General features: G+C 37.8%; 1 protein-coding gene across 1 annotated transcript in view; it reads right to left on the bottom strand.

Annotated features, from left to right (window-relative positions):
* The window catches only part of ROBO1 (roundabout guidance receptor 1), a 488,203-nt gene that overhangs the window by 57,545 nt on the left and 405,336 nt on the right, over positions 1-25,322 (bottom strand). Inside the window, exons 5-10 of the mRNA XM_062510764.1 lie at positions 25,094-25,214; positions 21,716-21,854; positions 20,390-20,517; positions 5,071-5,079; positions 2,311-2,435; positions 205-376 (exon numbers count right to left, since the gene is read on the bottom strand). Of these exons, the coding sequence (XP_062366748.1) occupies positions 205-376; positions 2,311-2,435; positions 5,071-5,079; positions 20,390-20,517; positions 21,716-21,854; positions 25,094-25,214 (694 nt within the window). The remainder of the gene's footprint in view (positions 1-204; positions 377-2,310; positions 2,436-5,070; positions 5,080-20,389; positions 20,518-21,715; positions 21,855-25,093; positions 25,215-25,322) is intronic.

Here is a 25,322-nt window from a genome sequence, read left to right as displayed (position 1 = left end):
CAAATACAAAATGGAAATACAGAGTTACACATCATCCAGAATTCTAAGCCCCTGAGAGATGGCCAAAACAGGATTTTTATGTTCAAAGAAACATGCAATCCACACTTATGCAAAACAGATTTCAAAGAAGTGTCACATCACCACACTGCTCTCTTCAAATAAAAATAAAAAAACTTGGAAATTATAAAATGAATCTATGATTACCATCTGTAACTTCCAAGTAGGCTTTTGTTATGATACTTCCTGCAACATTTAAAGTCTGGCAGATATAGTACCCAACATCAGATCTCTGGACATTGGTGATGGTGAGGTCTCCTGTCTGGGAAACTGAAAATCTGCTGGATGACTGAGGGGGCTGGTATGAGAAAAGCAGATTCTAAAGGGTGCACAGGAAAGAAAGTGGAGAAAAATTGGTTAAATAAATTCAGACATCAATAAGCGTAACTTAAATATAGCTAAACAGATTAAGCTTTTCATATTATATAGAAAACATTCTGCCGTTCATGTCTTAATCATGTCTATACCAAAATGTGAATAGCTTCTATGTGACATTTTTAATGACAAAATAGGTGCAGATATGCACATAGAATTGTGTAAGACTTTCAGAATTGCTCTAACACTCTCTAGGATCAACACTGGACTTTGCATCCAGTGTAACAGAGTCCAGTGAAGATGGGAAATGCACAGATACTGCAATTGTGCAAGCAACTGTGGTGAACCTCAGTAATTTGCTTTAATGTTCTTTTTTAAAACTTGCTCCAGGGCATTCATTTGCTTTCATTTAAATGCAGATGGTGGCTTACTTATCTGTATTTTAATATTTGCCTTCCTACAAATTGAGCAGTTTTTAAAAAAGAGATGCTCTGTAAGTCGCTCTGAATAGAGTGCTTGTGTACAAGTCTTAGAATACTGAATCCTATGCCTATCTAGACAGTTTAGGTATGAAGTACATAGTATTTACCAAAAATCAGTCAGGGGTTAAATTTCTCCTTCTGGATGAACAACTTGCGAATAAGAATACTTTAGGATCACAGAGGGTATATTTATCTCTTTCTCTTGGCTAACTACATTTGGCACTTCCAAAAATTGTCCAAAGGAATGCGACGCATTCTCCAGTACTAGCAAACCCCATTCATTGACCTCCTCTTTCATTTCTCCCAATCATCACAAGTGATCACTACTCAGCAGAATAAAAAATGAGTGAAAAAAAGATGTACTAGACAACATGTGGAGAAGACAGACAGACAGACAGACAGACAGAAAGAAAGAAAGAAAGAAAGAAATACAGACAGAACGAAAGAACAAAAGGAAGAATGAAAGAAAGAACAGAAGAAAATAAGTGTGTAATATACTGATATATATATATATACACACCACTGAAGATTATGATCGAATTTGGTTAGCAGTCTAGTTATACTTAGGTATTCAGACAGAAATGTTGCAAATGGAGTAAAGAAGTCCATCTCCAAGCGTTCTCAATTTCTCTGCCTATTGTTTTCTAACACAAAGAACCCTATCATATACTCTTGCACCATTCATTCCTTCATTCACAGGAAAACCAGAATCCCATATACCTTCTTTCCTTCCAATAAAGAATACTTTGTGTCACATCACTCCTTCAAAAGAAGACTCTGAAAGAAAACTTCAATTCTCTTGCTGTGCTATATTGTGTTTCACCCACTGGCTTTAAAGATCTTTTACAAAGAAGATGAAAATAGTTTTCCCTCCCATTCAAATAAGGAACCTGGGAGAAAAAAAGTGACCTATTCAGGGATGGTCTGTCAGTCAACTGATGGAGTGAGAAAGTAGTTCTCCTCAGCCCAGAACTAGAGTCCTACCCATGCAGTGATGCAGATCAATGCAGGAAATAGTTTAAGTTTCCCAGAAACTCAAAAAAACATGGCAAACTAACAGCTGCACCATAAACCAAGCCAAACTTTCTGAAAATCTGGCAGTGTTTGGGGTTTGACCAAATTTCAGTGTAAGTCATCTCTCAATTTCTTAAAAGTTGTCCCTGTTAGGTGAAATAGATTTTAACAGAGTAGTGAAACACGGAATGTTCCTAGTTGAGTCACAGATTTATTTTTACATTCATGGAGAAAACAAGAGATAGCAAATGAGAGATCTCTTCTAGTAAGACTGACATCACTTAGCACACACATGCCTTAGAAGAAAAGAGTAAGTATACGACATCTCCAAGCTCTAAACCTGTTTTCCACATCTTTAAAACAATAATTAAAAAATACTTTTCTCATGTGAAATCATTTCTTGAAGAAACTGCCAGGAAGGAGGACAGAAAGGCTGTTTCACCTGACTCCCTTCTCTCCTCCAGAAGATGGCTGGCTGAGGGTTTCCAGTTGCTTCACACTGGAAAGTCACTGTTCTCCCCAGTGCAGCTACCTGGTCTCGAGGCTTTACAACAAACTGTGGAGGCTCTGAAAGGAAAACACCAAAATAAATAAACCACACTGCTACCAGATGATTGGAAAGAACAAATTGCCTCCTGAGTTTTTTAATGGCGTAAACCAGAACAGTCAAATTTCTTTAACAAAGACAGGCAGCACAGTTAAGGTCTCTAACAGCCACAGCTTCAGCATCACTCAGATCATCTTTCTGTGTCTAGACCTCTCAATTAAAACTTTGACTCTGCAACATGTGGTTTTAGTGCTGACCCAGTGCACAAGGAAATACGTCCCACCAGCTTGATGAGACAACTTGCAGAGCAACAGTCACCAATACAAACAAATCTGCTACAATTAGGATTTTAAAGGAGGTATAGGGCTGCAAGCCAGAATGGAGAAATCTTTGAGGGACAACTGATGCAGAGGTCACACTTTGTTAAGGGCTGCAAGACACACTGCTGACAAATTAAGGCTTACACGCACAAAACTCATCATCTCTGACTTAGGAATTCTGAGGAGAGAAAAAGCCCTTAAGTGCTTATATAAGAGACTTTTGTTGTAGTCATGATCTCAAAAAAACTTGAAGTTAAAAATCCCAAGAAATACTATTCAAATTATAACCACTTAAAATCTCCAGTTCAAACACACTGAGAAGGAATGAATTTAAAGGAACAGCAGAGCTAAATGTCTTCCTCATTTACATACCCAAGAGCGTGTTCAAACAAAATATATATGCAAATGAAGGCAAATTTGAAACATCTGCTCAGCCTAACATTATAAATACTGCCAGCATTGTTTGATTTATACTGACTTCAACAACCCCTTCATCCAGCAGTAAGTAGAATGTCAAAAAATCATGTCAGTCACATAAAAAAAAAAATCTAGCATGTTCTATAGGTTGTTAACTCCAGCTTCTTGAAAAACGTGCATTAAATCAAAGCCCAATTATTTATTAATTTGCAATTCTTTCTCATAATCTGCCTAAAACTAATTATGCTCTCCCTCTTCTTTGGATTGAGAATAAAGGGGATGTTTCCTATCTGACTCTAAGAAATCATATTATTTTGATATTTGTTTCCTTTTTTTTCCCCCTTGCAAACATTGATGTTTTTACAAGATTTTCCTTTAAAAACAGTGTAAAATACATATTGCAAAGATGTGTTTTCTAAATATCATCAAGTAGTAGTGGCTTTATCTAGAATAAATACAATAACACTTGAGTCCTTTCTCTGAAAAAAACCAAAAAACACAATTGTTTACAGTGTTCCTGTGGGCCAGTTCTTGCAGTTATCTGTTCCCCATGCCTTGTGTGTACTCCCTGGTGACTTCATATCAGAATATATTCTTCCGACACCCCTCCTGCTTCAAGAGGAATTTTTGAAGCATAACACTATTGTCTATATTTGGATTCAAATGCTACCTTTCTTGGCACTTCCTTAGATAAGAAACCACACAAAGTGAAGCTAAGATTGACCAAGTGCCATTAGCAGACTTCAAAACATTTAGCTCTGAAACCTTCAGCCAGTGCCTTGGAAGGAGATGTGGGAAGACTTTGACATGACAGCACGTTTCATTTGGAAGGGAGGGAGGGAGGGAGAAGAGGCTGGGGGTTTGCCATGGGGTTGGGAGGCATGGGGTGGGACAATGGAGATGAGGGTGAAGCACCTTTGTTGATGCTGCTAGATTCTAGTAATGAGAATAAATTTAGCACACGGTTAAATGTAGGGTTTGGTTGGTTCTGTACTAGCCTGTGACACAATATGGGACTGAGGGTTTCTAAGCCCTGTGCTTGTACAGAGGATTTATGGGGTTTCAGATTTTGTTGAACTCGAGGACAGGTACAACCATAAAGAAAATAAAAATGGTTCTGACCACTGGAGAAATAGCTGCATGGTTGTGATTATAGTACCTCAAGATGACCATTCAGGGACTACTTAACACAAAAAGGAAGGGGGATTTAGTCTTATAGACAGCCATGGTGGAATTTATAAAATATAAATAGATACATATTTCTCAAAGTATTTCTCTAAATACATATTTTATATGGATACTACTCAAAAATATATGCATATTGCCCACATAAGTATTATTCTAAATCTGTTGCCATTAAGGTAAATAATAAAAATCTTATTAGCTTCAATGTTAAAAGAATTAAACACGGTTAAGTGAAACTATTTTTAAATTCCATTCTATGTTAACTGTACTGGAAGCTTTTTCACTGCCTTTTTTTTTTTTTAGTGTAAGTTTGATTTCACACCTTGGGTCACATACATGTGGTATGTAATGATGAGACTGTAAAAGATACCAAAATTATAAATCCTCCTAAGAAAATAACAACTTTTACCCTGGAAACCTTTTAACCAAACATGATTTCCTTAGCACACTTCAAATTTCAACCCATGCAGGCACTGAAGAAAGGAGGCATTAGGATTTGACTTGATACATCATATAAAAACAGAAAATTTGCAACCCATTACCTTTCGCTTTGCCATTAAGTTACCCATACTTCATGCAGAATTTATTCTGTTCCATGTGTCTTGCCAATAACAAGTAAAAGATGGGAGCTGAGTGGTTGGAGGACATGGAAGGGGATGGATGGGAAGGGGAGGAGAAGTTCCCGTCACAGTGATACGATGACTAGAAGATGGCCAATAAAATTTCAACTTACCAGACACAACTAAAAACAAAAACAAAACAAAAAGAAAACATGGAATAAATAAAATTGAACAGACATGAAACAAAACAAAGCAAAGAATGAAGCAAAATTAAAAAAATAATAGTAAAAATGGATCCTTGGTAAGGACCTTAGAAAGCAAACACATATTCTAATATATGAAAACTAGGTTTATAATGTTGAACAACATTTTTGTATTTTGATTTTTAAGCAGCAGTCTCTATCAAATACTGAAAGTAGGGGGTAGAGGAAAATGGGTAACAGACTGAAATACTGGCCAGGCAGTCTGGGTTCTGCTTAAAGCCTTTCTAATGAACTGATGTGTACCTTCAGTAAAATGTGCTTTTTTTCCCCCCCTCCCACATTATCATTATTCATCTGCATCAAGATCTTTCCAGGGTAAAATTACTTCAAATCTCCAGTAAAGATCCATCTGCAACATCCTGAAATGGAACAGTAACATTCACAGCCTTTCTAAAGCATTCAAACATTTAGAAATGGAATATATTTTTCAGAAGCTAATATCTATTAAAAACAAAAGTTTATGAAATAATTAATAATATGCTAAGGCATTTAGGCCACACACAAATCACACAAAGTATAGAATTGCTGTGTCAAGGTCATAAGGCTGACTATTAAACTGTAAATGCAAAGTAAACCACAACTAAAACTAGTTTGAAAAGTTTCTTAATCCTTTTCTTTGCCCCCCAAATCAGAATTTCATTAAAATATTCAAAACCAAGCATTTATGCAAAATATTAGATTTTTCAATGGACATTATCAGTAGTAAATTATCAAATATTAAATTATACTTCAACCATAGTTCAAAATTTTAATAACCTTTGGAATGGCTCAGATCCTGGCAAGGTAACTTTGGTCATAAAAGAAAGGCATGTCAGGAAGCATTCCACTCTCGTATCAGTGATGGAAAGAACAGATTGAAAATAAAAAGCTAGAAGCAATGCATTTTAAAAATATATGCAGATACTGATACAAGAAGTTGTTAATAAAAAAAAGGTTAATTGGTGCTAATTACAGTAAAGGTCCAAAAAACATACAGGTTTTTAGCTGTCGTTCAGCATGGGCACACTTTTGTATTGAGTAGCTAAGCACCCTCAGTTAATTCACCATCCTCTGATAAACACATGCAGGAAACCAATAATATTCACTTTGCCAACATTCATTAGGCATGAGGAATCTTGGCCTCCTGTTCTAATAAATGCAGAAGACTCCAGGTGTATTACAAAAATGAAGCAGAAAGACAATCAGATAGAATATCAGAATTTGGAACATGCTGAAGACAAGAAACTGCAACTGCATCTGCATATGCCAAACCCAGATCAACCAGATTGGAGTTTTAGAAGAGACACTTTCTTTTTAAGGAAACAATCTCAAAGAGAGGAAGTTTAAATTACCATTTTCCAAAGATTTGAGTTTTAAAGAGTTATTCTGGATGTGCACTAGCCTTCTTTAAATGGTATTTCTCAAAAAGAGAATCAGTGTGCATTACTCTGCTCAGATTATCTGTAGGTCAACAACTCCTAAGAGGAGTGACCAAGAAATGCTACACATGAATTCCTGAGAGAAATCTGCTCTTCCCCAAGATTCAGCTCCCAGGTACTCGTTTGTGTGCAACTTTATATTTCCAAGTAACCACTGCTTTTTAACTGAAAAGCTCTTTACTAAACTTGCAACTACAGTCTGACATGGTCTGTAATTAGAAATGATTCTCCACAAAACACAACCCACTGCACATAAAACAGCCTGATAATAGACTTAATGGAATGTAATTCTAGCACAGAGGAAGCAAGTCTAAATTATGTTTTTTCATTTGTTGAGTAGTGACAAGAAGAGGGAGGTTCAGACTTCTCAGTAGCAATGCAGAGCTGCTCCAGTCCTCTACTGTAAACTCACTGGAAAATGCCTAACAGACAGAAACCTTACTTGGGTGCTCAGTTATATTTCTACAAATTAAATTAACTTCTAAGTGCTGAGTTTTCCCTTTTCTTTTTATTAGACATTTCTTACTGTAGGTCAACAATAACCCTGTCAAGCAAATATATATTTTTGCCCACCTGTGAAAACAGAGGGGATACTGATACATGAAAATAAATCCCTGTAGAAACAGGGCATCACATTGGTTGCAAATCTATGGAAAGGGCAAATGGTGAAGTTTCACAGAAAAATTTGAACAATTCTGTCAGAGGAATATCATGTGGTTTCAAAGAACAACAATAACAGCAACATCTACAACAAAGACCACATTCTTAGTTTGATTTGTAGGCTATTGATATCTAAGGTTACTAAAACTGAAAAGCAAATAATTTTTCCTGTATTATAGCATATTTTATTTGACACCACTTTTAATTAAAAAGTAAATTAATTTTCCCTGTGTTAATCATGGCTTTTCACAAGGCAATTAGGTAGAATAACCTGTTTGTAACGAAAGGAAGTTAGCATGTAAAACCGCAACTACCAAAGGAATAATATTTTTGCCTTTCATATAATTTCCTTGACATGCAAGGCTTTTCAGGGAAGACGTGTCCAGTGGCTGAACAAAAACCAAAAGAAAAGCGGTTTCCATTCTAGTGACGTGATCTTTTAATGCCTTATTCTTTCCAGCAATCCTATCAACCTCACTGGGACTATTGGTATCATTAAATCCACTCACAGGAGTAGGAATTTACAGTTTTAGGATTTAAACTACAACCTAGTACAGTTTCCAGATGTTAATGGAGCAACTATTACATTTGACAGATGTAGTTCTGTAGGTTCACATGATAATCAGGTTGGAAGCAACCTCAGAGGTCTCCATTCCAACCTCCTTCTCAAGAGGGTCAGCTACAGGGTCAGTCAGGGATTGATCCAGCCAGAGCCTGAAAAATTTCAAGGAATAACAATGTGCAGACTCTGGCAGCCCACTCTGCTGCTTGGCTGTCCAGCCAGGGAAGAAATGCCTTCTCCTATCCAGCCTCAATCTGCCTTGTTTCAACTTAAATCCACTGTCTCTTGTGCTGCCTCCATGCACTGCTGATATGAGCCTGGGTCTGCCTCACCCTGAGGTCTCATACGAGACCTCAACATGCTGTGTACAATTCCCACATCTCAAAATGACACATTTTTGCAGCTCACCTCACGGAAGTGAATGCAAATCTTGATCTAGTGTTTCTCTAAAACACACTGGTTTCCTCATATTTAGAATAAAATATTACAGTGTTGCATCCATTTCTTAGTCTGCCATTAGGCAAGTTACAAGCTTCAAGTACCCCATTCTTGACAGCTTGGTAGCAATTAAGAAGTAAAATTATAGACATTTTCATTTATGTATACCAATAAGATGCTTTTGAGATCTTGAGATCCAAGGTGGTACTTAACTACTAAAGTGTATTTTTTTCAGCATGTTTAATACTCATTAATTATTATTCTCACTATTACTATTTACACCTATCTTCCAGCAGCTTGGAAGATATCCTGTTATTTAACTGACACAAGTTGAATACTTTTGATTGAAGCTCAATGTGTTTCACTTTTGATTATTTTTAAAAAATCTTCATGCCTTCAAGGACTGCTGGACACTAATAGAAGTTATAAAAAGAAAGCATAACTACACCAGAGAAATTAAACAATCCCAATTTTCAGGCCAATAATTACACACAACAATCAAGCTCATATCCAAACTTGAGCTTCCATATAAATACTTGGCCAATATGACTAATCTAGAAAATGGCAGTCACAATGAAATTCGCATACCTTTCAAGTAATTTTGTGACACATTAATCCCAGTTCAAGTGAAATATATCAGAGATTGCATGTGCCTGTAGAAATGAAGTGGTAGGAGATGGGCCAGGAGTATGAGCAGATGTGCTGGAGTAGACAGTGGAGTGAGAAGCCAGAATTCCCATTTGGATTGGCCGGGTACAGCCTAGACAGGGGAGTGAGAGGGGAGAAACGGCAGAGCTAGCAACAGAGATAGCACAGAGATTGCTGTCTTGTCTGTCAGGGGGCTGAAACTCAGCTGTTTGTCATCTTCATATGAAATAAGGGGTGAGAAACCCACAGTTAAAGATCCCTATCTGAAATGCGTGGGTACAGAAAATTTGGGTACTACAGCCACATGTAGAAGAAATATAAGAGTCTGATTACGTTAAGCAGACTGGTCAAACTCTGACTTTTCATGCCTTAAAAAAATCCAACAAACAAGAAATCCTGAACAATTCCCAACAAAAGCTCTGCAAAAAGCTGCCAACATCTTCTATTCAAAAATGTGTTTAATTTCTAATCCTGCTAAACTCTGAAATCTTAGGAAATACTTTTTACGTTCAACTACCTGAATGAGGTCCACTGAATATCTCCCTGCAACGTGACTACCAGATGTTTATGTTGGTGTTTTGCAAAAACTATTATTAACAGAGATAGTTTAAGACAATGTGCCATGTTCCATTTCCTAGCTGGTGATTTGTAGGCTATTTGTTCTTATCAAAGCAATCTGAAACTCTCAATATCCTTGATAGGCACATCTCTCGGCAGTCATTTGTGGGAAGTATCACTTTCTACAGAGAAATAAACAAAAGCCTGAACCTCTTGTCCTGAAAAAAATATAAATGCTGCCATTCAGCTGCCTCCTGGCTTCAGCCTGTGACAAATACGGGAAAATAACACCAGGTACAGTACAAAAGAACTGGGGTATATCACTTTTCATCCTGCCTGGACTATCTATTTTCAGCTGTCACTTCTTGAAGTCTAAATACATATACACACAATTCACATATTCCTGGATTTTCTGCTGAAGTTCACATTCATGTGAGACCAGCCTGGGCCACCCTTGCTCACCATGAATGCTCTTTCACAGTAGTGGTCCCAGAGCACCAAGCCTGACACAGAGCAGCACAAATCTGGCCAAGTCTGGCGCCAAGCATGCCACAGCCGTGGAGCTGAGGTAAAATGTTTACATGAGATTTTTGATGTCTCCAATCAAAAGTGATGACTTGTAACTCCAAATCCCCAGCAAGGGAGTGATCGTGGTTTATTGTATTTACGATGAGTGGAAAAATTCTGTTTTAGATTGCTGCTGATGTGTCAGACAAGCAGTTCTTTAGTTTAAAGGAACAAGAAGTACAGTAACTTCAAAAGAAGATAAAAATCTGATTGGAAAAAAAAAAGAGATTAATTATTTTATATAATTTTACTGTGAAGGATGAAATTAAGACAGAAACAGATGACTTACTAGTTGGAAAAATAGTTCTGATATTAAGACCACTTCTAGAATTAGTGAAACCCATAAAAATGTTTCAGGTTCAAAGACAGAAAAGTTAACATGGGGAAAATCTCAGTATCAATTAGTCTGAACATACTTGCAAAGAGTTGTGTAGTTTTCTAAATTTGTATTTATTTGTGTTTGTTTACAATTTATTCACATTCCCTCTTCTGTCTGAACACTGAAAACCAGACAGGTTGCCCTGGTTTTGGCTGGGATAAAGTTAATTCTTCTTAGTAGCTTGTGCAGTGCTGAGTTTTGGATTCAGTATGAGAATAATGTTAACACACTGATGGTTTGGTTGTTGCTGAGCAGTGCTTATCCCAAGCCAAGGACATGTCCTGCTCTGCCAAGTGAGGAGGGATACCAGAAGCTGGGAGGGAGCATGGAGGGGATAGCTGACCTGAACTGGCCAAAGGGATGTTGTATGATATGGAACATGATGCCCAGTATTTAAACTGGTGATAACCAGGTGAGAGCTGCTGATCACTATTCAGGGAGAAGTTAAGTCATCCTTCAGCAAGTGGTGAGCTTCATATGAGCATATACTGTGCATCACTTGTTTCTCCTGGATTTTACTTTTTCCTCTCTCTTCATTACTATTACTGGTTTCGTTATCATTAGTATTATTAGCATATTTCACTTTGTTTCAATTATTAAGGTTTTCTTAACCCACAAATTTCTGGGTTTTGTTTGTTTGCTATTTTTTTTTTCTGATTCTTCTCTCCATCCCACTTGGTGGAGAGGCACTGAGGGGCTGTGCGGTCCTTACTCGTCAGCTGGGGTTAAACCAGGACATGTGCTGGGCAGTAACACAGAAACAGACTGGCTGGAATTAATGCCCTGCACAAAAAGTGCCACTCTCAGGGTACCCAGGGGCTGCCACCTGGACTTGTCACTGTGCACTTCCTCCAGAAGCCTCAAGACAGCTGCAGTTTGGAAAAATCAGGGGTCACATCATCCTGACACTGCCTCTGACCACGCAGGGCAGGATACACGCTCTCATTCTCAGTACATAGCACGTGCCTGGCAGGCTGAATTTAGCCTGTGCCTCTGGACTTGAAAGCCAAAGGAAAAGGGCCGGCGCCTGTGTGCACTCAGGAGAGCTGAGTGGTCTGACCAGCAAAAAAGGCATGTGTCACTCCTTGGTGCTGACAGGACAGACAAAGCCTTGGAAATGTACGTGCTTCTGGAGCTGCTGCACATACCAGGGAGCGAGACAGGCCAGGGTAAGACTTTGGAACACTCCTGAACATGGATGTCATAACACATGTAGCCTGGCAGCTCCACAGCACAACTCCAGAGACAATTCTAGCCATGAGCCTCAAGCACCACAGACTCAAAACCAGTGATTCTCCATCCTGCAGCAAGCAGGAATGTGCCGTCTCCCAGCTCTGCACTGGGAGCAACAAGCCATTTGTTTCTCTTGTTGTTTCCCCTGTTGGCATTAAAATGTCTCAAACCTCCTTTCTCTCTTTGGTGGTTTAAACTCCACCCTCTGCTGATAAAAAACACAAGATCTGTGCATTAACCAAACCTCCTGCTTGGGTGCTATTCCCAATTCAAGAGTAATCAAATGGCACTGAATCCTCATGGACTTCTGGCCATTCTGAGATTTACTTTGAGATGTGTTTCCTTCCTCAACTCTCATTCAAGAGGCTGGACAGTAAAACTTGTCTCTGTTTCAGCTGTGTATCAGTCATTTAACGACATTATTTTGAAGTCTGATTTTCAGAATTTTCCCTTGAAGAAACCAAGACGAAAAGGGATACACAAGTGCGCATGTTTGTCTATATGCGTGAGGAACCCACTGCAAAAATTTGTGGGAAGACAGCAGAGTGTGGAATGTACGCGTATGAGACTTTTTGCTTTACAACTGATACTAGCAAAAAATTTTGAAATAGATCATAATCTGTCCTCCTGCAGGATTCAATGAAGATTTCTAGGATTAAAAAAACCCCAAAAATGTGTGAAAAGGCTTTACAATGCAGCTTTAAAGGTAGCACTTCTCAGGTTAACACATGTAGTACACAGTTTAAAATGTGAATAAATGCTGTAGTCACTGCCTTGAGGTGACAAAGAGAAATCTGACATAGGGAAGGTAGAAGACAGAGGGAGAGAGGGGGATTTAAGATTTTCCAGAAGTTCCTCTCCTAGTCTACCTTTCCCCTTCCTTGCTCTGGATCCTCCTAGACCACAGTATAAACCAAACATAATTTAGGGAGCACTCTTATGGTGAGTGTAATTCCATCTATTTAAAAACTAGAGTAATGTGGTACACTAATGTGAAGTCTTGTTTCCCAGGCATCTCTTTTCAGAGAAGAGTTGTATTCCTCCATGTTTTAAATGAACTGAGGTAATTTTAGGCACTGCTGCAATCTAAGTAGTCGTAGCTACAAATATTTATACTAAAGCCTTTTAAAAGAGTGAAAAAAGATGAATTTAAAATAAACTGTACAGAAGTATAAAATGATTATGATAGATACTTGAAAAAGGAGCTTCCTGCTGCATTTTTTGACTTATAGTTGAAGATAGCAGAACTGAAAAGGAAACTGAGTGGGATTTTTTTACCCAGCTGTTTATGATAGCACAGAGTACTTCTTGGAAAGAACAACTTGAAATCCATAGCAACCTTCTTATAACAAGTTAAAGCTATTTGTGAAAAATGGCCAAGGCCCATGATCAACGGATACCAACACACACTAAAAATGCAAGGATAATAAATCTCTGCAGTGCATGAACTTGTGATCATTAAAAAATGTTGGTTTGGGCATGCAGTACTCAGTGAGGAATACACTCAACTGAAATGTATTATGTAAAAGAGAAACCTGGAATTCTTCTCATGGGGGGTGCCATACCCCCCACTTAGAGACAACCCAAATCTACACTCACTCACTATCCCAACTCACTTCTCAATAATGTTTACAGGAAGCTGTAACATATTAACAAAATTCAATTATAGCTAGCAAAAAATACACTGTGTAAGAATTCCAGGCAAGCCAGACTATCCACCTACCAAGAATTTTTACTGTCATGGAAGTAGAAATGGGAACAAGACGATTTAGGAAATAAGGATGATCTGCAAAAATAAAATAAAACTAAAAAACGCAGGGACACTTAGCCTGGTCTTCATACTGTTCTCTGTCAAAATTTGACAATCAATACTATCAAAATACTATCAAAACATCAGAATGCTATCAAAAGTTGCTGGTAGTCTGAAAGGGCCATCAGACCTCTCTGGTGGGCGACTGGACAAAACCAGAACTCTCAGGTGACCTCCTTCTCTGTACTGAGACCCAAAGTGTGACCTTACATGTGTCAAAGGAGAGAGCAGCTGTCTAAGATGAGGAGGTGCAGGTCCTAAGTGGGCTCTCATAGGCCAGAGGAAGACAAAAACAGAACAGAATCCCCTTCAGTGATGTGTTTAGAGGGTACAGAGCACTTATGAGACCAAAACAAGCAACCTGTGCCATCCAGACAGCTTTGTTTCTGTTTCTCTGCCCCGTCATCCTATTCCATACTTAAAAGGACAAAAAAAAAAGTCATCCCAAACTTCAGGAATTAGTCTGTGGTCATAGGGACAAGAGGAGCACACAAATACCTCCTGTAGAAAATGGTAATTTATATCTAACAGTTCAGCCTGAACAAGGACATTTTTTCTAACACTGGAAGATTCTGATACTGAGCCTACAAGGCAATCAAGTCCACATATAAGGACAGCAAAATTCTTTATTACAAATTCTTGAGTGTTATTCAGCACCTAGCAACAAAGCATTAGGGTGCTCAAACAAAACACAGCTCATAGTAACAAACGGTACTGAAAACAGCTTATAAAAATAATATTTGAATGAACTGTTATTCAGCATTTTAAAATTCTTTGTCTTAATTAATTAATTCTTAATTCAGAGATTACTGATGCAAGTAAACTAATAAAAGTAAGGGACTGTACTGCAATCACTGTTTTACTCACAGGCTATGAACTAGGCAAAAATAAAGCATGTATTACCTTTTTACAGATGTTTAGCGCAATTTAATAAAGCCAATGTTTATTTCAGAATGAAGATATAGCAGAAGTACTGTCTGATGAACAACTAATTACAATTATTATTCCTCGCACTCTAATTTTATTAATAAACCCAAAAATCTTCAAAATCAAGAACTTGTAGTAAACTTCTACTTTGTCTATTCCAAAGAAATAATTATTGAAATGTGACCTTTAGAACAGCAGTCACAGTAAGTCTGCAGCAGTGAAACCTGACAGAAAAGAAATTGCTTTTTCCACAGCCATGGGATTTAGGAAATTTCAGGCACTAGAAAAGAGCCTTCAGATTTTCTTTGCTACTTTTTTTTTCTTTTTAATTGAGTGCTGAAGTATGCTACACAAACCTACTTGCTTCAATTCTCTGCACCCAGTGATTAAAATGCACAAATTTTGAGAACTATACAGCAAATAAACCCCTTCCCACAGTAAAATGACTCTAGCTTCAACGTATTTCTGCAGTAGCATTTCTCCAAATAATTTGGATGCCTGTTCTACACACTTAAAAAAAATCTGTCTCAAGTCCTTATTTCGAAGTATCAAACTGGAGGAAGTAATCTCCAAAGTTTTTAAGTGTTTTTTCCTGTAAATATTGTTGTCACTGTTGTGAGATTCCATTAAAAAAAACAAACCAAACCCAAAACAAGCCAACATCCATTTAGAACTTAAAAACCATGGAAGCAGTTATTCATTAAAATACTTACAGATTCCTTCTTTTATCTGTATTTTAGAAATGTTTCAGAAATCTCAGTATTCATCACTTGCATCAGTAAGACAAGAACCTTCAGGGCTCTAATCTCTTCTTCAGACAGTTTTCTCATTTCCTGCTGATTAACTTTCAAGTTTTCTATTCTTTCACCAGAAATTGGTGGCAGTCAAACTCCTCAGATCCTTGATAGAAATCTGACGTGCTATCAGAGTCTCCTGCAGTCATTAAGGGGGAAATGGGCTCTTTAAACTATAGAAATTACAGGAGATGGTCTCCTTCCTTCATCCTGCCAAAAATTTACTAATTAAAAAAATCCTGAAATTTATCGGACAGTCATTATTCTTCCTTCCTTTTTCAAGGGAGTGAAGGCAGAATATGGCATCAAATCAGTTCTTTCAAAGGAAGATATACTAATTTAAACAGAGAACATGAAGACAAGTTCAGACTTAAATCCAAATCCTAGTTTTAAAACTCCAGTGGTTCAATTCACCCCTGAGACTGTGAAGGGTTCACTACAATGCATAGTAATTGTTGTACACTTCAACAGCATTTCTGTAATCCCATAAAATTCTGAATTTTGTCTTTGCTGTTTTAATGCTTAATGCAGTTACATTTACAGCCAACTTATAATGTGTACCAGCAGCCTGACACAGTGGAAACATTTATATGGTATCAGACAGATGAAAGAGCAAATCCTATTCCTTTATATTCCAGGAGGTATTCCCAGCCCTTCCCAGAAGCCTTATCAAATAGAAGTCCTTTACTGTGTGCCTTGAAGCTACCTTGGATGAAGAGGAGGTGGAAGGAGAAGGAAATTCCAGACCCAAAGCATGTGCCACCTTTTCAGATAAAAATTCCTTGTCAGTTGACTTGTACAGCAAAATCACAGCCAGGAGTCACTTATCAAAGTTCCACTCTCTACCTACCTTGCAGACAAGCTCTGTTAACCCTAAAATTAAAGACACTGTAATCTAAAAAGGCTTGGTATCAGAGATAGCCACTGTAAATTATGAACTGGCTGGTAATATTTCCATAGGAATTCTTCTTTTTTCCTGCCAAACAGATAACACCGAATGTGTTTAGTGCCTTTGAATAGCAAAATTTGCATTTTATAGTTCAGTCACTGCTGCAGCAGGTTTAGGTGTAGGTTAGGCAGGGCCCCGTACCAAGTACTGCACACTCCTTCAGAGCCACTGCTTGAGCAGGGAGAGCTAAGCAGACCTCAAAGATTCCCTGCCAATCTGCTGCTGACTGACCACAGTCACCTACAGCCAGTGTTGGTGTCAATCCTGTGAAGTCCTGAAGTCAACTGAGCCACTTGAACTGCTGCCCTAACTCCTGCTGAGTCTCATCTACACTGTCACTGGCTCCTGGCAGAGTAGGGCTGCCACTGAAGCCATAACTTACACTTGTGTGTCTTGGAGAAAACAGCTTGTCTCACCAGAAATCATGAACTTCTTATAAAATTAGATGTCAAAAAAGCCAAATTAAGTACTGCAGATGGGAGCAAAGCAAACTGAAGTAGGTGAGAATATATAAAACCTTTGGCTCTTAAGATTTGCCTGAGAGCATTTTCATGGTTAAATGCGGAATTTGGAGATTCTTGAAGATGCCTTACTTCCATCTGCATTAATGGTAAAGCTAATTCTCTTTTAGTACTGAAGTTCTGAAGTATGCATTTCTGGTAATTTGGTGTGTCTTATGAACATTGTTTTCAATGACACGTGTAGTAATGAAATATATAATATTGTATTTCCTACAGTTCTGCACTCGAGGCATAAAACTAAGCAAGTCACGCAACAGAAACCTACACAAAACATGAAACTCATCTTGCACGCATATCAAATACAATACAATAAATACATCCAGCTTGCTTAGTGCTAGAGTAAGAGAGAAGTACACTGGTTCCAGTGATGCCATTTTTTTGGGCCATTCTTTTCCTTTTCTAAAGTACATCAGCTACTTGGTAAAATAGAACGTGTTGGCAAAATATAATGTATTGTACTCTGGGCTGCTTCCTGGAATTATGTATTGACTGAGGTATTTATTTAATAATTAATCATCTTCTGAATGAAATGCTTCCACATGTATTTAGCAATGTCTCTGGATGCCTTACAGATGCAGTACACATTGCTGCAAAATGAAAACAGAGGACCAAACTCTCCAATTTTAGGTATATGGAAGCAACATCAGGATTGCATTTCCTTAACTATTTAATTTTCCAAGGAGACAATAAGATAACTTGACAGTTTGAGGGATGGAAATGCTTCTAAGCTGCAGGAGTAAAACACTAAAGGAAGAGCTCAAACTTCACTACGTCAATACAGAGCTCCAAATTTGGTTTATGAATATGGCTAAAGTCACAATAAGAATACAACATCTGTATGTAGGAAACACTTATGATCCCCAACGTTAGCAGCCCATACAGAGGATAACAGTGATTCCAATAATCAGCATCTGCGACGCCAGTGCAATAAGCAGGAAGAACACAAAAATGGGACTGATATCCCCTCCCCACTCTTGTATTTTCTACAGTTAACAGTTTATTACACAGACAGAGAAGGGAACTATCTGAGCTGACAGTTCCTAGCCCAGGGACGTGGCCTGGGCTGGCTCCCAGCTCAGAGGCAGCGCTGTGGCTGTGCAGCATTCCCAAGAGCATTCCCAAAACAGGGAGCCCCAAAGGGCAGGCATCATCAGGATCTTCTCCTCAGAGCAAGGACAGAGCTGAGCAGGAGGAAAGGGCTCTGTGAGATGCAGGGCAGCTCCCTGTGAGCCCCAGGATTGCTGTTCACCAGGTCCCATCCACACCTCCCCAACAGCTGCATATCTCAATTGCCCTGGTGCTGCATGCTCCACCTTTCAGTGCCCCAGATAACCCTCCAAGGAGAGAGCACTCGGGGCAGCCACCGTGTGAGTGGAAATGATGAGCAGGGAAAAAGATAAAAGCTTAGTGCTGCCAACCCTGAGGCACTGAGGAGCACTGCTTGCAGCCCTGTCTGCTGTGTGCCACATTTTCCTCCCTGCCACTGCCCCACTGTGCAGACACTGGACTGATGGGCACTGGCCCTTTCCCGACACGGACACATGCCTTGGGTCACCACTGACAGCTCTCATATTCCTTCTCTGGCACAGAAATACCACAGCCGGTTGCTGAGATACCAAAGAGGAAAAAAACCCCAAACCAAAGCTCCACAAATAACCCTAACCCACTTAAACCCACGCCAAACCCCCTCCTTGCCCTTTGCTGAATTTAACATGCCTGCACAGCGGCAGCTCTGATGTCTGAGGCTGTGATTGGCAATGCAGCCCTCTGTTTACAAATAGGCAACAAAAATAGCTTGATCTGGCAAAGCAGAAAACACATTTACTAAACTCTACAGTCAATAGACTATGTGGTGATAACCAAAAGTGCAGAAAAGACTTGTCAGTTGCATTCCTTAAATCACCCAGAAAAAAACAACCAAAAATGATAAAAAAAGCTATGAACCAACCAAAAAAATCCACAGTCAGAGAAACATTATTTTAGTAGTGAAACAAGATCAGTCTACTCTTCTAGCTATAGCATAGTCAAAAAGCTGGCCCTTTAGGAAGACAAATGTATTTTAACAAGGGAAGAGGAGAGGGGGGAAAAGAGAAGGCAGCAAAAGGAGGAAAAATGTGAAAAAACCTGAATGGAAGATGCATCTTCTAAAAGAGTATTTTTTTTCATCCCATAGAACTTGTTTGCTTGGATACACTAATAAATGGATTTTGATCATAATTTATTTCATTACCAACAACAAATTGTCCCTACACATTACAGTTTCTCACATCAATCCCTCCTACGAAGACATTAGGGCAGACAAATGGCTCAGGAGGTAATCCATTCTCACTGGGAAACAAATTATCCCATAACAATATCCTCAGAGAAAAGCTGCTACAATTGTAAATATCTACTGTGTAATACCAGCACTTAAAAATCAGGATATTGATGAATCAGGATGCAGGCTATGATATTGTTCCTTGAACATGCCAGTTTATTATCAGAAAGATTTTACTGGATTTCTAACAGCTACATACTTAGTAATTTTATATCCATTACCACCATTAAGCTAAATGGGATTTCAAGTATATTTTTGTTTATTATTTTGAATAGGACTATCAAAGATTAGGGCTACCAAAAGTTTATTTCCAGAAATGTAACTGCTCAACCAGTCATTAAAACAAATTTGCTCAATAGTAACATTTTACAGGATTAACAGTTGATTTAAGATGTGATCTTCAGAACAAATCACTATTTAAGAAATAATTAAGTCTTCTTCCTTTGAATAAACTGTGCTTACTGCTCATAAGTTTATCCTTTATTCTACAACAGTGAGCATGAGAGCTGGTTATTTTATAAACATAAGGTATGAGTTTTGATAGAAAAACATCATGGTGATGAACAAAACAGAACATCTCAAAATTCTTGGTTTTATGAGAGCTTCAACAAAAGAATTCAATACTTTCCTAACAGAGGGACACCAAATGTTTCTGGTGGAAAAAGGAGAGCAGGTTAAGGACAAGACCTTTCCTGTTACAGTAAATGTGTCAAAATAGAAGCCTGTTACCAAATAAAATACTTCTAAGCCTACACTTCCCCAGAACTCCAGAATGACTAATTCCCACTGAACAGAGAAAAGGACAGAAGGACCATCAGTGCCCAGAAAAAAGCATCAGGATGACATCATTGCCTGTCTGCTAGCCAGAAAAGGAAGAGAGGGATTATCTGAATAGTGAACATCTGGATTGTGTATATAAAGGCAGTGAAGGATTTTTATACATATTAGTTCACTGAGTTCCACTGAATTTTTATCTTACAAAGAAACAGTAGTGCTATGATTCGCTTTTATAATGAAAAAGCAACAGGAATTCCAGTGCTCTGGGTTAGTGTTTTAAAAGATACGCAAACAGATTTATCATCCACTGCTTCTCTCCTATATTTAATTGGAAAAACCTGGCAGATACTTGAACTTGCAGCTCTTTTTGAATTAAAACAATGCAGCTTAGTAACGCTGACCTTCTTCTTTCTGTGTTTCAGATACTACATAGATTGCAAGTGACTTGATTCTGAACTTGAAGAACTGAAATTCAAAACATACTCATTTGCCCATCCCAGTATTGTAAAGACTGCTTAAAAAAAATCTTACATGTGAAGCTTTTCCATTTCCTCAGAATACAACTCAAGCCAAATTTGTATTTTCACATTTTTTATCTTCAGAGTTTTTGTACAAAGAAAAATCAACCTTATTCTAGTACGACTTTATTCTTTGCAAAGAAACATTCTTACCTTGAACTGTTAAAGTTGCTGATGCCTCAGCTTTTCCAACCATATTTTCTGCAACACAAGTGTATGATCCCATGTCTCCTGCTGTAACTTTCCTGATTTTCAAGGTATGATCATCACGAATTTCGTATCTTTAAATACACATGGCAGGTAACAATGAATAATAGAACTTTGTACAATTTCTGCAAAGTGGCAGAATCATGATGGATTTGCTCTAAAAATATTCTCATTTTTGTATTTCCCATATGGGGGAAAAAAAAAGTCTAGATACTTATAAATTGATAATGTAAAATAAAGTTTTAAAACCAAAATATATCTAAGTATTTGAAAACCTTATTCTGATATTGTTTGCATACAATCTCAAAGCCCTAATGCAGAATATCTTAACTGTTAGAATTCTTTTGACAAGTAAATATATTTTTTTTATTATTCTTCATCTGAATGACAGATTTTTTTAATACAGTTGAAAAGAAAATATTGTTCCCAAAAATATAAGAATTGCTTGAAAGTCAAGATAAATCACAATTCTTTTTTTTTTTTCTAAAGAACAGTGTGGCCTTTTACCAACTTCTTTCTTTTCATTACCTTTTTCTATTTTCTGTATAATGTAGTCAATGTGTTTCTATTCATGATAAGTAGCTTTTTCTCCTAAAAATGATAGTTTTTATTAAAGCTATAGACTACATTATCAAGAAGCTGGATTTTTTGGCGAAAACCAACTATTAAAGGGTTTCTTCTTTCAGTCCACCCCCATGAAAGTTTTTTTAACTGATAATTAAGATTTCAAAGTAAGTAAATAAGTATTTAATTGATCTCTATATCGATCTGTCACAGGATGTGTTTATTTTTAATAAGGCGTTTTACTCTTTGGCCTGAATAACAACAATGACAAAAAGCAAGTCCATTGGAAACCTAGTGACAAAAATGTGTAACCAATACAGCTTTCCACATTGCCAGGCTCCATTTTACATCAGCTGCAGTTCCAATATACACTTCTTGATGTTGCATATTTTTTATATATTCTCCAAAAACTTTAAGTAATCACAAAAGACTCTTCAGGTGAAGAATTAATTTGTATCTGATACTATTGGATGAGCTTGGTTATTTTATGTTTGTCATGTGTTGCAACAACAAAAATTTGAAAACGGGTTGTTCTTAAGTTTCAACATAAATTGTAAATTCAGCTAAAGCACAGAGTTAATTAGAAATGTTCTATTGGATCAAGCCAGGCTTTTTGGATTCAAGACACAGAAATGCTAGCTGTCAATCACTGAATGGCCCCATCAAACACCAAACTAGGTGTTATAAAAAGTACTCCAAGTACTGCACCTTGCTTTTGGTAGCTCCCCATCATCCTTCCTCCATCTCACTGTAGGGACTGGGTCACCTCTCGCCTCACACTTAAACTCTGCACTGTCATCCACAGTTACTGCCAAATTGCTGGGTCTCTTCACAAAAGATGGTCTCTCTAAAGGGAAAGGAAAGGAACACAGGGATTAATCCAGCAGTTCTGTGTCCAGATTGCACAGGATTTCTGTGAGGTTCCTTGCAGGTGTCAGCAGCAGCAAGCATTCCATACAATAATTTCCAGCGCTGTCTTTGAAAAGCAACATTTTTTTTCACCAGCACACATGAAAGCAAAACAAGCCAAAAACCCCCAGAATTCCCCCTCTGTAGATTGTCTTCATCAAAAACTGTTGATATCCCTGACTTAAATTGCAGGACATGGATGACCCAAGTCCTGGCTCACCAGAGTCAGATTAATTGCTGCACAGTTATGCTCAAGACTTTCTGGAACAAAGGGTGATCTTAGTACAGGCTGCGTTATTTTGCTAAACCCTGTGAATTTCAGGAAAAGTTATTGATGTACATTTGTACCTGCAAGAGGATTCAAAGCTGTAGGTTGCTGGGCTACTCATACTTTCACAGTTCCATACCAGGCTGCACTGCAATGAGGTTTGCACACTCCCAAGGATAAAAGTGATTTTAAACAATTTCTGGAATATTCCAGGAATGACCCATCTAGAAAAGCAGCACCAGATGACAACAGCATGTCCATAAAAGAACTGGGAAGTTTTAACAGGAGAGTGTTTGGCAGGTTCCTTTGCCTAAGGCAGATGAACTTTTGGTCTATAAACATGTGAAAGCTCTGAGGGAGTTGAGAAGGCAGTTGCATGTTTTGACTTGTACGTACTAAAGATATAAATATCATCCCCTTGGAACTGCAAGAGTCTGAAGCCATTGGCACCATCAGGAAGTGTGAATACCCAAAAATACACCACAAGTTTCTCACAGGAGTACAAAACGACTAGACAGAAGGATAAAGAGACAATCCCATGCTCTTTCTTCATGTCTCACATTTGTGTTTGCAAAAAGCAGTTCTAAATATTCCTCTGGCTTTGCAGACATAGAGATTCAATAATACAAAAACCTAGTGGTTCAAAAAGGAAATGTGAACTGAATAAAACATTATGTAAAAAACCCTTCTTTTATTCTTAAAGATGTCCAGAGCAGCTGGACATTTGTGTTGTAGAAAACTTAACTTTGCTGGCAGGGGTAGGAAATAATGTTAAATGAAATAGCAAGTTGATCTTTAAGCTGTCAGTTCTAGCCTGGGTTCATATACAAGCAGTAAGAAATAAAACAGAGATCTACAGACATAAATCTAGCTGTGAAAAAAAAAAAAAGATACAAATATAGACAACCCTCTACCCTGGCCCCTTTCTTGTAGGTGCCAAAAAAAAAGAAACCTGAATGTAGGAAAAGAACATCCAGATTAAACCTCAGAGTAGGAATAGTTTGGAGAAGAATATTTAACTTAAATATGCAAGAGAAAAAGGACTGATCTGGTAAGCCCAGGACTGCTGCCCAACTGCAAAACCCACAAGAGGCACATTGTTCTCCAGAGCAGTTTCCTAAAGGAAGAGTAATGGACTTCCATGAGATTTTGTCTGCCCATTTATAACACCCTTATTCAAATGCAGAAACGGATGAGGGAAATCAGCACTGATTTAAGAATCCATCTTTGTCACATGATTGTTTGGTACATACAAGGAAAGCTTAGCAAGGATCACTTTGAAACTTTCTAATATTACAGTTTCTGACATGCAATCCTCCCTCTGATCTAAAACAGAGACCTAGAAGTAAAAGTTCAACTTCTAAATAACCAAATCTCATAAATAAGAAGATTAATGCAGAAAAAATTAATATATGAAGTCAGCATATTTCTTGTGCTTTTTCACACATATCCCAGTCTGAGTTCAAAGAATCAGGTGCATTAAAGATTTCTAGACACAGGCTGGTAAGACATTCAAAGCTTTACTGCCCCATTTGAAAACAAAGCCTCACTAGTTTCCTCTGGCTGAAAATCTGAAATATATCTGAAAGGAACAAGAGATGAAGAAAAAGCCAGACTGAGCTCTGCCTGCAATGCAACCCTCTCACAGGTGTTTAGCAAGGGTAGTATTTTTTCAGCCTAAGTTACCCAAGAGTCTAGCCCATGATTGCCTGGCTGGCACCAGACTAGTGATGAGCTATAAAATGGTACAGTGAAATAGGAGCCTGGTGCCAGGACTTCACTCATGTAACTACAACTTACTCTCAAGTTTAGATTTTGCTTGAAAGTTTTGAAAGTCTATTCGACAATAAACTTCCTCCCCTAGTGCTTCAAAACTGTTTATACAAAACCAAAATAAAACAGCACAGGGGATCACAAAGCCTTCCTCAGCTTCTGAAGGGTTACATACCACTTTCTTCCTGGATATTAATTTTGAACAATTTTAAGATGGCATAAAACCTTGTTTTATTAAGGAAACTCCTGCTTCACATGAGACTCTGAACAGGTCTTCAAGTTGCCCGAGTCCTAGGTCAACAATGTAGGGAAGATAGATGAAAGTGCCAAAGACAGACAAGAAAGCTCTTAAACATGAACTTAACAAAATTAAAACCACCAACGAACTACTAATCCTGCAGCAAGCATTGTGATGGATACCAGTATGCTGTGAGCCAGGGCATGGATGCTCTCATCCTGTGAAGATAAAGCACCTATTTTTTTTTTGTTATGCAGAAACAATCAAGCTGTCTCAAGCCTCTTCTATTTTAAAGTAAAATGGGTCATATTTTGAAGGAAAACCATTAAAATTCTCCTATGCTGAAGGAATACTGAGACTGCACTTGGATTTACAGCTTCCCTTCTGACGTTGCAACAAAACACACAATTTTCAGCTAAGATCAGCTATTCTAAATGAAAACATACTCTTTGATGCTCAGGGGGACTATCAATAGGATCACTTCAACAAGCAGATCTCTTGTAGCTTTACAACACTCAGCATACACTCCTCTAAATGAAAGGATAATTACGCCAAATAGAAATTTTAAGTAATTCTGATTCTCTCTAGTTAAGATGGAAAAATTAAACCCCTGCTTCTTAACTTGTTAATTTTTATTTTGCTATTACTTCACAATACTGATCCAGTCATAGACACTGGAATTATTTTCAGTCTGAGAAGAAAATGCAAAAGCATCTTATAATAGGAAAAATTGTCCCAGGTGGGCTGCAGAGCCATTACCTGCCTTCTATTTACTAGATGAGAAAAACATTTTAAGCACTGAAAAGGAAATGGATGAGAATAGTATTTCGAGAAAGGCTTACTAGAAAAAAACAAGAGATGGACATTTTCATCAATAGAGTTTAAAAGGAGTTCTTACCTAAAACAGTGAGCTCTGCAACTTCACTTTCACGTTCTCCAACCATATTTGTTCCAACACAAACGTATTTGCCAGCATCATTCTTTCTTGTGTATGTGATCATAAGCTTTCCTCCTCTGATCTAGGACAAATCAAGGATAACAAAAATATTTTAATATGAATAATTAATTTAATAATAATATCTTGAAAAGTATTTTGTTACAGATAATAGAACAAGCCATCAGTGGTT

The sequence above is a fragment of the Cinclus cinclus genome, chromosome 2, assembly GCF_963662255.1.
Source record: "Cinclus cinclus chromosome 2, bCinCin1.1, whole genome shotgun sequence".
Classification (NCBI taxonomy): Eukaryota; Metazoa; Chordata; class Aves; order Passeriformes; family Cinclidae; genus Cinclus; species Cinclus cinclus.
This window is presented reverse-complemented; position numbering and strand designations above follow the sequence as displayed.